A 12,081-nucleotide genomic window follows, 5' to 3' on the forward strand; every position below is an offset into this window, starting at 1 on the left:
GAGAAAAAGGAATAGATCAGACGACTAACAATAAGACGCAACCAGTGACTACAGATGCAAAAAGACTAGACATGCCTTTGTTCTCGAGGAACATGATTTTGGGAGTTTCAAACACCCCCAAGTGAAGCTAGGTCTGCGTGCAGAGAGCACAGTCGGTATTACAGTCGCGCCTGTTTTAATAATCCCTCTACTACCACGCCGCACATATATACGCAACTGAAGACACAATTTTGACTCCCTTTGATTTTATTTTTTTGGAAATCAGTTAAAATCAGCACCAGACCCAAAAATTATTAAAAGGATATGTCTTTTTTGTTATCAGTGCGAGGTGGGGCAAGAGAGGGACTGGTAAAACAGGCATGATTATCATACCGACTGTGATCTCTACGTGCAGACCTAACTTCACCTAGGGGTGTCTAAGACCCACTATAGTTGTGACCCTCAAGAACAAAGGCACGTCTAGTCTTGTTGTATCTGTAGTCACTGGTACGGTTCTACCAGGTTCTACTGATGTCGCAACGATTCAATCTAACCTCCGAAAAAAACTAGCAGCGTCCTACTCGAAGTAACTGTCAGTTCACGGTACGTCATCGCAAAAAGATTCGAGTAAGGTTATTTCGTACATAATCGACTTGTATTAGTTCGTCAACCGATTAGGTTTGTTCTGTGTTTATTAATATTTCACAGTTGATTGCTTCCGATATATTTAACTGTTTTACACTTTCAGCGAATCCACGTCTACGACACATGGCTAGCAGATCGTTGTTAGATGGTAAATCATAAAAACTTAAGTACGTCGAAGCCAAGGATAAGAATAGTGTCTCAATCGAAGAATTGGAACGGTATTCGCCACGGCTTTCACAGAGATGGTTGGATTGGCGGGCGGGGGAGGTCATCTGTATCCCTCGCCCCCAATGCAACCTAATCCAGAATGTAAGTTCTGATTATGCTATTTTGTACAAATGTTCCAAATTTTGATGTTTCTTTGGTACTCCGTCGATACAAATTTATTATATAATATAAATACCTGTGTATAGTGAGAGAAATGACAGGAATCGCTCCCAGTGCCCCGACTAGTGCAGATGCATGTTTAAGTATAGTACATTCGCTCATGTGCCACCGTCAGGGTGGTGAAAGTGAAGGATTCAGCAAACGTGCCATTGAATCTTTGGTGAAAAAACTTAAAGTGAGCATTACTACTTAAATAAATTTATATTATTGAGAAACTTGATTCTAAGTTACGGAAGAATTCATATTTTTACTTTTTCAGGAAAAGAGAGATGAATTAGATAGCTTGATAACAGCTATTACTACAAATGGAGCACATCCCAGCAAATGTGTTACAATACAGAGAACTCTTGATGGTAGGCTACAAGTTGCTGGTCGTAAAGGTTTTCCACATGTTATTTATGCACGAATTTGGAGATGGCCAGATTTACACAAGAATGAATTAAAACACGTCAAATACTGCCAGTTTGCTTTTGACTTAAAATGTGATTCTGTATGTGTAAATCCGTATCACTATGAGAGAGTTGTATCTCCTGGCATAGGTATGTTATGAAACATATTTTTTGCTTATTTCCATAAAGAGATCATGTGCTTCAATCAACATTCTTCTCGTTGCATTGTTTCTTTCCAAAGCTTCTGTGAATTCATTTGTAGCACCATAAGTGTAAATGATTTATTGTTGTGGCCTTGGTGTATGATGGAATGGGTTGGTTTCCCCGCACAGACCCGTTCTTTACAGACCTATCTGGGCTGACTCTACAGTCGGGAGTAGGCGTGGGACCAGGTAGATTGGTCAAAGATGAGTACTCGGTTGGCGGTGGTGGAAGTGCAGCGGCCGGTGCAGTAGGAACTGCAATGGATGTTGATGGAGAAATGAACCAAACTATTCAACATCATCCACCTGCTCAACCTACATCATCCAATAACACTCAACCCTCTCAACAGAGTTTTATACCAGGATTAGCTCCGCCTAATCCAAGTAAGTAAAATTTTGTACTTATTTTTTGGAAAATTTTATTATCCATTGTAAAAATTGTGTATTATCAAGATAATGACAAATATTTTTTCATATACAAAATGCTTTGATTTATTTCAATATGAAGCATGTGTATGTAATAAAAATTTTATGATATTGAGAAATGCATATAAGTAAAAGAGGTGCTTTGTTGTTGCAGTATTAGATTATAATCTATATCTTTTTCTTGCAAATTTTTTATTAATAATGCTTTATTTGGTATTACCTTTTATTGCTAGTTCAGTTTCATTTTAGCTTTATTCTTTCTTTTTTCCTTTTGTTGTTTGACACAGCTAGTGGTGAGGGTGTGTTTGGCAGTAATGGGGGAGGGAATAATAATGGTAACCCACACAATAAATTGGATGAGAATAATTGCCCCAGGCAAACCTGGATTCCTACACCTCATCATCCTACAACGCGTAACATTCATCATCGTACGTATATAATAGAATGCCTTTTTATATTCTTATTATTTTCCGTCTATTTGCTGGTTATTTTCTTTTGCTTCGTGCCAACTTTGTTGAGATCGGTAGTAAAATTTTACATGTAATTATTTTCAGTAATTATGGACAGTTTGAGTATGATTGAAATTTTATGTTCTGTTGCCTGTATTGTGTACGAGTTGTATTTAATTTTGCAGCAGTAGTACATCCAATGAGTCACACCGTAGGTAGCCAACAGCAGTCATTGAGTTCATCTGGTGGAGGTAATGGTGCACAAATGCTGAGTCCTTCCCAGGGACAATCTACTGAAACATTTTATGGAACAAATACTCCTCCTCAAGACCTTAACCAACCACCTACTGTTGATGCATTAACAGCATCCTTAGGTATGTGATTGTACTTTTTATAACTTCATTGATATGTAAAATAGAATTTAAAAAAAATATATTTTAATTAGGAGAAGGTCAAAGTTCTCCTGTATCACCTGTACACCTTCATCATCCAAATGGATTTCCAGTGGGTACAGCTTCTTACAATTCAGGAGCACCGCAGTGGACTGGAGCTAATACTCTTACATATACACAAAGCATGCAACCTCCGGATCATAGGCATCTTCATCCTACCTCTTTCTGTGAGTTATTAATAGAAAAATACGTCGTACTATATTTCGAATTTCATCATTCATATTTCCAATAGGGGGTGGTCATGGAGGTGAAGTAGGTGGAAACATTGGTGGTTTACTTTCTACGCAACCAGCGCCAGAATATTGGTGTTCTGTTGGCTATTTTGAGTTAGACACTCAAGTAGGAGAAACATTTAAAGTAAGCAGCGGTTGTCCTACCGTAACAGTCGATGGATATGTCGATCCAAGCGGTGGTAACAGGTTTTGTCTAGGCGCATTGAGTAATGTACACAGAACAGAACAAAGTGAAAAGGCGCGACTTCACATAGGTATAACAAGTTATGCTTCCCATTCATTTCTGCTAATAATATTTAGTTACTGCAATTACAAACTTTTCAGGAAAAGGAGTTGTGTTAGATTTAAGAGGCGAAGGAGACGTTTGGTTAAGATGCCAAAGTGAACATAGTGTCTTTGTACAGTCTTACTATTTAGACCGAGAAGCAGGTCGTGCACCCGGTGATGCCGTACATAAAATTTATCCTTCTGCGTATATTAAGGTCTTTGATTTACGACAGTGTCACAAACAAATGAGAGGACAAGCTGCTACTGCTCAAGCTGCAGCTGCAGCACAAGCTGCTGCTGTAGCGGGACATTTGACGCATGGAGCACCAATTACTAAAAGTTTGTACATTAGTTTTTTAATTACCGTAGAAGTGATTCTATAAATATTTGATTGATTGTATATTATAATGTAGGTCTTAGCGCAGCAGCAGGGATAGGCGTAGATGATCTCCGACGACTTTGTATTTTACGTTTAAGTTTTGTGAAAGGCTGGGGTCCCGACTATCCCCGTCAAAGTATAAAAGAAACTCCATGTTGGATAGAGGTACGTATAATTTTATCATTGTTAATTATTTTAACAATTGAAGAGTAAGTAAGATACATGCTTGGTATAGGTTCACTTGCACAGAGCTCTTCAGTTGCTGGATGAAGTTTTACATACTATGCCAATAGATGGTCCCCGCGGAATTGAATAATTTTATTTTATTTTGAATAATACAAATGTTACAAAAAAGACATCACATTGCTACAAATTCTACATCAAGTGTGCAAAATATATAAAATGCATACATATACGATATAAAAATGTTAAAAACAATGCGAATACGAAGTTCAAAAGAAAACATAGAGTTATATTAACCGCGATTTTCGCTGAAATTTTTTATATATTTTACACACATGATTTACGCGTAGAATAAAATGTGTGCCACGGCCTTGCATTACCGTCAACGTACAAACGTCATGCAAAGGAGATATTATTTTTGTTCATGAAAAGTTATATTTTAAGAAGAAGGAATCGTATCTACAAAAAACATGCGAAAGTAGGATGAAAGACTTATATTTTAATAGGCAGCAAAGATCTGATTCAAAGGAAAAAATACAGTTTTCATGACATGGTTTAGCGAGCTCAGCAAAATGCGTGGGTAAAACGTGATACTTTCGGAAACATTAATAGTCATAATCTCGTTTTTTGAGATTAGCTTTGTAAGATAGCTTAACTGAGATACATCCTACTTAAAGAACGATAAAATACAATGTTTATGTTGAGTATAACAAGTGAACAAATGGGTTATATGTGTGCATAGTAGGAAGGTTTTCTGATGATGCAATACATTTCAAAATACTGTCAGTAAACAATTAGTATATGTAAGTATTATTAAAAATATTGTATAAGTTATTCTATGAATCTATAGTATCAGAGAGGTAATGATAATATACAGTCAGAAAAAAGGAGTAAGGAAAGATGTTTACATAGTTGAACATTAAGGGAGCAATTGAATAGTTAAAAAGAAACATTAGTTGTACTGACAGTAATTTGGTATTGTGCTGTTAGAATAACCTTTTGTGTTGATTGTTTTATACTTTACAACCAAAAATCATTACATACTTGCAATATTGGGTTCATAATGATATTTCATACTTGTTCTTTTTTATCTTTTTTTTTTCGTAAGAACATGAATTAATTCTGTAGTTAGTATTATTATAATTATTAATATAGTTGTTAGCGGTGAGACAAATCTGAAATCCTTTAAAACGTGGTACGATCTTGTACTTTGAAAAGTCCAGCAAGAACTGATCATGTTTTATGTGAATTTTAACTCGCTTGTCTCTCCTCTAATCAACTACCAATGTTACTACTATTACCATGTAGTACTTGTTGAATAATTATACTTACTGTTTATCAACCATTTTATTATTCTATATTCGTACAAAATATTCTTATATATATGCTATATTTGATAATATCATACAGAGAAAAAGTTGACCAAATTTTATACCTACCCATATATATACATACATATATATCTATGCATATGTATATGTACGCATACCATCATTATGTTATCTTTATTTACTTTTAGATAAAGTGAAAAGTTTACTGCTTGTTTTTACTAATTGATGCAAATTATAGTATTCTGAATTTTTGCTTCTTTGTTATCCTTAAGTAGAGATTATTTAGCTGTTTGTGTTCATGTTGTCCTTGCATTTCTTACATTGCACTTAATCAAGATCAGTCTCATTGATACAAGCGCGAGTAGGATTTTGTACATATAAGCATATATTATGAGAAAAAAAAATGAGTTATTCTTGATTAAGTGAGCGTTCAGTTATTTTGAGATGCTTTATTCTCATTATGTACAGTTATGTATTATGTTGAGTGACAGAAACAAGGTTGAAAAGAAGGAAATTAATGTAATAACATCGTTTAAGATACAATTTAAAAGAGAGAGTGAGAGAGAGATTGAGAGTTGATAAAAGAAAGAAATAAGTTGTATAATAACAGAAGGATGTAGATTTGTTAATGAATAACAAAATGGAGAATAATGTTATTCACTAAATCTTTGCAAAGTCTGTATTTTATTGATAAAATACATGATAGATTGTTTTTAACATTTTTTTTTGTTTATACCAAACAAAAAATGCAGAGCTCAAATAAAAAGGAAAAGTCGTGTTTAAGCACACTTACCGCCAAGTTCGCTTTAGAAATACATGTGCCATCATTTTCATATATACCATACATGAAATAACAAACGGGAATAAGAACTTTTATAAATCCTATATTTTTACCAAGCTGATAAAATACGAATGCAACACATGTTTAAATTGTGGTGCTTCAGTACGTCCTACATCCATAGATTTTACAAAGTTCAGAGACAAATTTTGTATATCTACAATTAAGCTGAATTAATCTTATGTGATAATATAAGATGCACTGTAAAAACTGGTACATTTGAAATCAATTGTAGCATTCACAAATAGGGTATAAGATAAGTAAAAATAGGCGTATAAAATAGAATCCAAAGCTCAGAAATTTTACAATGGAAACTGTTCTGCTAACGTGTTCATATGATACTTCAATGATGCCTCTGAACAATAGTTTCATACATACATTAGAACCAGTATCAAAGTGCAATAGCTCTGTCTTATGTCAAAGATACCATAGTTGATAGTTGTAAAAGTAATAAAATGCCTATGTAACTTATGTTAATAATCGAAAAACAACAATGGTAATTTAATAAGGAATATCATAATTATTGCTTTTCTTTTCACTTATATCAGAGTGTATACAATATATCTTGCTATCTTAGAAATTTACCGTTTAATATTTTAATACTTAATTCTATTGTTCAATATTTAAATCAAGTAAAAAGGTTTGTTATATTTATTTGATCATTGTCGATTATGTTAGACGTAGCAGTGTATTTTAATACAATGATTCGTCGTTAATTATAGATTTTGAAACTCAAAGATTTGTTCTTAAATTTTAGGAACATATACACACAAGTACATACGATAAGTATCAGAATAGAATTATATCTTAGCATTGCTATTCATATAATTCAAGATAATTACATGTAAAGTAACAGATTACCACTGCTTTTCTACATTTTACAAATAAACTGAAGCACAGATCGTTTATCATCAAATGCGTTTATTTAAATTTTCGAGTTTACTTCAAAAATAGTGATCTAATTATCATTGTTTTTTCTAAACAAATTGTGTATGTTTAAACCAAAGATATTCCGATAATACGATTACACCATAATGTTACAAGTATGTACGAAATGTAAAAGTAATAATTCTTAACAAATATGTCGCAATACATAATGCAAGTAAAATCGCATATAAACATTTTAATCATGCGGTCGAACACAATCTCATTCAGGTATAGATTTTCATGGTGTTAAAGTTACGATATTTCAGTGAATACTACAAAAATAAGCCTCATACGAATTAATATCTGTGATTATCGTCGATGCAGGCAAATTACACTATTATATAATTTTTACTCGCAAAACATTGTGTGCGTTTGTAAAACTGTATAACGATAATACATTATTAGATTGTTAAAATAACATTTGTGCAGATGAGTTGCACGGAGTGTAAGGTATAACAATATGGAAAAACAGGCTAAGAAATCAAAAAAATGATTGATGTCTGTGTACCATGTTGTAATGCACGTGTGCTTACCAAATTTGAATGAATGTGTTTATAAACTTTTTGTTATTGTACATTATAAATACATTACAGTATATATGATCATTTTCAATAAACATATTCTGTGAATTAGAACAATTTATTAAATTAAATTTGATAGTGATGAAGTCAATATACAAATAAAATTATGTACAAGGTTGTTATATTTATTTAAACGACTTATCAAGATATAAACAATTTACTGTAGACTACCTATATTCAATTTGTTGCATTTAATGATACAGATATTTTAGGCTCATCCTTATAAACATTACCATTCAGATCAATTGCAGCATTATGATCTACAATAGTTTCTAATGCATCATCAATACTTTTGTCTATGTTTTTAGGAGTAATAAATGTTGAAGATTCTTCTTTTGCCTTCCTAATTTCTGCATCTACTCGTTTTTGAATTTGTAAATCTCTTTCTTGTTTTTCTTTTAACTTCATAGCAATTTCTTCCATACGATTTACTCTCTCATTGGCTAATCTCTCTTTCCGTGCTGCAGCTACTTGTTTATTCCATAAATCATTTAGATAACTACATATTTCAAAATCCTTTTTCATATTTTCTTCTAGAACATGTGTCTCTAATGTTTTCACAGTTTCATTGTGTTTTTTATGAAAATATTTTCTGAAACAAACATATTATATCATTTCATGTATTATAATTGTATTATATATAATAATGTTAATAACATACAATACAGAGTTGGACAGTGTTTTATAATTTTGGTTTAATCGTTGAAGTTCAATCTTTTCATCTTCAGGTATAGGAGCATGCTCTGGTATTCTAAACATTTTAGACTTTGCTGTAGGTAACCAAATTGGTTTCCTCTTCCATCTTATACTTTGAATTTGAGTTCCATTAAATTTTAAACAGTCACAAGCATTTAAGTTTCGAACTGTTAAAGCATTTGTTCCCAGTGTCACCGATCTCATCATTGTTACAAATGTTTTATAGTAATGTTGTATTACGTTACAGAATTGTAAACTCACACCTTTATAACAATAACTTTAACCTGATATCTTGTTGCAATTGAAGTATGTTCTTAAACTATTTTAGACCAATAACATCAATGTGTTCGAAACATTGTTACATATCTTTTCTTATTAAAATTATGGCAGTGACTACAGATGTAGAAGACTGGATATTGGACATGCTTTCGAGGGATCATGATTTAGGGGCTCCCTGACACCATAAGATGATATCAGGTCGGTATGCAGAGCGCCACCGATGCGTCGGGGTCCCTGACACCCCGGATGCCGATAATGTCGGTATGCAGAGAGAGTCACCGGCGCTTCGGAGTCCCTAATACCCCAATATGATATCCAGTCGATTTCTTTCTTTTTTTTCTTTCTTTCTAATTGTTTAGAAAACGTATATTGTAAAAAGACCGCCATAAATTGAAATTTTTTTAAATTCGACCCCAGCGCCATCTTCTAGAAAGTGGCTCAAACTACTCGACAGGTTACCAACCAATTATCCGAAATAGTGTGGCGAATTTAATTTGTAATTTATCTTATTTATTTTTCTTTTAGAACAAAGTCCTCCTTGGCGCGTTCGGCAGTAAGATCGGCTCGAAGGAACGTTACGATTCCCCTGCCACCTACTACCATCCCGCGGGCCCCTCCCCTTTACTTCTCTTACATTCACATGTTTTCAGCGACTCCGGTCTCATTCGTGCCGTTCATCAAATGCTCCCACCAGCTGTTTTCGCATTCAAGTTTTTGATCCGGCACCATATAGATGCAGTTCTTCAGGATATTTACGATTAGACAAATTAAAATCACAAACTTATATTTCATGTTGTACACAAACCTATATTACGTTTTTCATTTGTGCCCAGTGCAATAGCAACGTGACAGTGAATAAAAATGTTTATTTATTTGAAAGAATCGGACCCTTTCGAATCAGGTAGTGAAATTCTGTGAAAGGTGACAGTGACCATGCGGTTGAGTGAGTTTGGAGATCAGCTGTTCGTCGTAATGTGTTTCCTCCTCGAATGTTCAGGATCGGCACAATGACCCAGTGACTGCAAACCGTTTTCATTGCAGCTTGGTCATTTGCAGACGAATGTGTAAGTTTCATTTATATTCGATCCTTTCTTTATTATTTGTAAACTTATTTTGATTTCCAAAACCTGTATTCGTTTTTCTCATTTTTGCAAAAATAATTACAAAGTACAGTGAAAACTCGATAAATGTAACTATTACCGGTCCGCTCCGCAACAGTTATGGAATAGGAGAATCGTTTTTCGAATTTGATTATCGTTTGCCGACGCCGTCGAACGTAGAAAGAGTCAGTAGGTAAAGTCAAAAGACGGACTGAAACCGGGATTTAGTGCCTTCGTTTAAATGTCTCCGTGTCAGTGTGATCATACTAATGCACAGAATAAAATTTTTTTATTTTATACTATTTGTTAATAAAAATTTCACTATCATGTGGGGGAGATTTTTCTGATTAAAATGAAGCTAAACACGATATAAATCGGTCAACATGTAGCATAATATTGGGTTAAGTGTTGTGCTTGCGAATCTTTCTCTCTTTGTTTATCTTTCTTGCGCTATCCTTTTCTATGTTCGGAAACTAAAGAACAACGGATTCGAGGTGCTGAGTACATTTATCGAATAGAAGGTAGCTAATTCTCAAACGGGACGCTCCCACTGTTTCGTAAATGATCACTTATGAGATAGGGGGTTTCGTTAGCTACCCCTATCCGATAAATGTACTACCGCTAACCTTGCAAGGATACGAGTACTGTACGCGTCTACTAAGTTGAGACTCCTAAGGAATTGGGTCTGATTGGTCGGAGCTAGATGGGCCAGGCCAAGACACGCACACTTATACAGTTGACCCACACGCATTCTCGCTATTCGCTTCCTAGGTTACAACTACTAGTAGAAATGAAATGTGTCGCGTGACAGAGAAAAAGAAAGGTATACGCGTCGACAGAGAAAAAGAACGGTAGGCACCGCCTCGAGTCTCAACTTAGTGGACGCATACAGTACATTTTTTGGAGCTGCCATTAATACCTATTTTGGTCCCCTAAAGCAGGCCTGTCCAAGTAGGGGAATTTACTTCTGGAACACATGTTTTGGGTCCCCTTCCAACGCTGCTCCTTCAAGTAAGATGGGACCGAGGAGACAATACCGCCGCTAGGAAAGACGGAGAGACGGTAGTCGGAACCGTCCCATCTTACTTGAAGGAGCAGCGTTGGAAGGGGACCCAAAACATGTGTTCCAGGAGTAAATTCCCCTACTTGGACAGGCCTGGTGTAGCCCACCAAACTTATTTATCGGCCGATACCGAATCGTTGTAATATGCGCACTTGCATACATCTTCATACTGACTATCGGCCGATAGAAACTCTGCAGTGTGCGGGGGCTCTTATGTACATAATTCTGTTTTACCGACGGCGACTCCACTCATTGAACGACAACAAGCTACAAGTCAATATGGTGTCCAAGTAACATGTAAAATACGCTAAAAACGCTCAGTTTTACACACGCATAACTTCTGAACCGATGGATTCCGCGCCTTAAAATTAGGATTTTTAGATTCTACTCGTTAAATACTTCAAGAAGATAAAAAAAGGCCATAATTTTTGGGCCCCTGAAGAAAAGTTCAGCCTAACAATGTAACATTTGTGACTCACGAGAACATTTATCGAACTTTCACTGTATTTTTTTTGTCCATATCGAACATCGAACAAAAGTGTTGGATCAATTCGATTTAGTCATTCTACATGAACGATTCATTATTTTATTCGTTGTTCATAAGCAATCAATAATTCCACATTGTTCTTAATTTAAGACGATGTAACATTTATCGCACGCTTCCCTTGATACCCACGCTGTGCCAATGCGTTAGTTCGCAACCACGAGCACGGTTGAAAGCCAACGCTCTCGTGGTTCAATGCGCGCTCTGATTGGCCAGTGTTTTTCCTTAATAATTCAAAAACGAAGCTTCAAACACCATTTTTGCAAAGGGAAATGTTGTTCAAAATCACTCCAGCTATCATCCCGTCAAAGGACTAACACTCTTTACGGGACACCCTGTATAAGAAAGAGACAGATCTAGTAAGTACTTACACGCTTCGCCTACATATACAGGGTGATCCCCTCGCAGCCTGACACAAAGGTATTGGCGACAATGAACCCCTTAACCGCACCATGAAGACGCACAGAGTCGTCTCGACCCGGTTAGGTCCTCGCTGGCATATGACAATATGGAACTCTTTATGGTGCGGTCAAGGGGTTCATTGTCGCCAGTGTTCCTTTCTGTCCGGCTGCGAGAGGATCACCCTGTATGTATTCGGCTAAAGGTTGTAATTTTTGAAATTTTGTAATTTTGCGCCGCCTCCGATTAGGTTGAAATGTATGTACGCTACCCGAAAGGAAGTGCCGCCACAATAGAATGAAGAAGTCGACACCCCATTTCTGTCATCGCT

At 35.4% G+C, this 12,081-nt stretch overlaps 2 protein-coding genes across 9 annotated transcripts; one reads left to right on the forward strand and one right to left on the reverse strand.

Annotated features, from left to right (window-relative positions):
* The first annotated feature begins 478 nt into the window (after positions 1–478).
* On the forward strand, positions 479–7,726 carry LOC114875096 (mothers against decapentaplegic homolog 4). Of its 8 annotated transcripts, none has more exons than XM_029185024.2 (12): positions 479–657; positions 728–933; positions 1,038–1,186; positions 1,271–1,550; positions 1,733–1,987; positions 2,317–2,457; positions 2,667–2,852; positions 2,924–3,097; positions 3,163–3,417; positions 3,488–3,769; positions 3,844–3,974; positions 4,045–7,726. In XM_029185024.2, the coding sequence occupies exons 2-12, from the start codon at positions 867–869 to the stop codon at positions 4,123–4,125; spliced, it is 2,001 nt and encodes a 666-aa protein (XP_029040857.1). In that variant the 5' UTR covers positions 479–657; positions 728–866; the 3' UTR covers positions 4,126–7,726. The 8 variants fall into 8 exon arrangements, with proteins under 8 accessions (XP_029040857.1, XP_029040859.1, XP_029040858.1 ...); XM_029185026.2 differs by having other exon boundaries at positions 2,694–2,852; XM_029185025.2 differs by having other exon boundaries at positions 1,748–1,987; positions 2,664–2,852.
* A 47-nt stretch (positions 7,727–7,773) lies between these two features.
* Positions 7,774–8,772, reverse strand: LOC114875098 (probable 28S ribosomal protein S26, mitochondrial). The gene is made up of 2 exons (XM_029185029.2): positions 8,331–8,772; positions 7,774–8,261 (listed from the first exon to the last, which is right to left on the reverse strand). The coding sequence occupies exons 1-2, from the start codon at positions 8,570–8,572 to the stop codon at positions 7,847–7,849; spliced, it is 657 nt and encodes a 218-aa protein (XP_029040862.1). The 5' UTR covers positions 8,573–8,772; the 3' UTR covers positions 7,774–7,846.
* Between the last annotated feature and the right edge of the window lie 3,309 nt (positions 8,773–12,081).

Source organism: Osmia bicornis, chromosome 9 (genome assembly GCF_907164935.1).
Source record: "Osmia bicornis bicornis chromosome 9, iOsmBic2.1, whole genome shotgun sequence".
Classification (NCBI taxonomy): domain Eukaryota; kingdom Metazoa; phylum Arthropoda; class Insecta; order Hymenoptera; family Megachilidae; genus Osmia; species Osmia bicornis.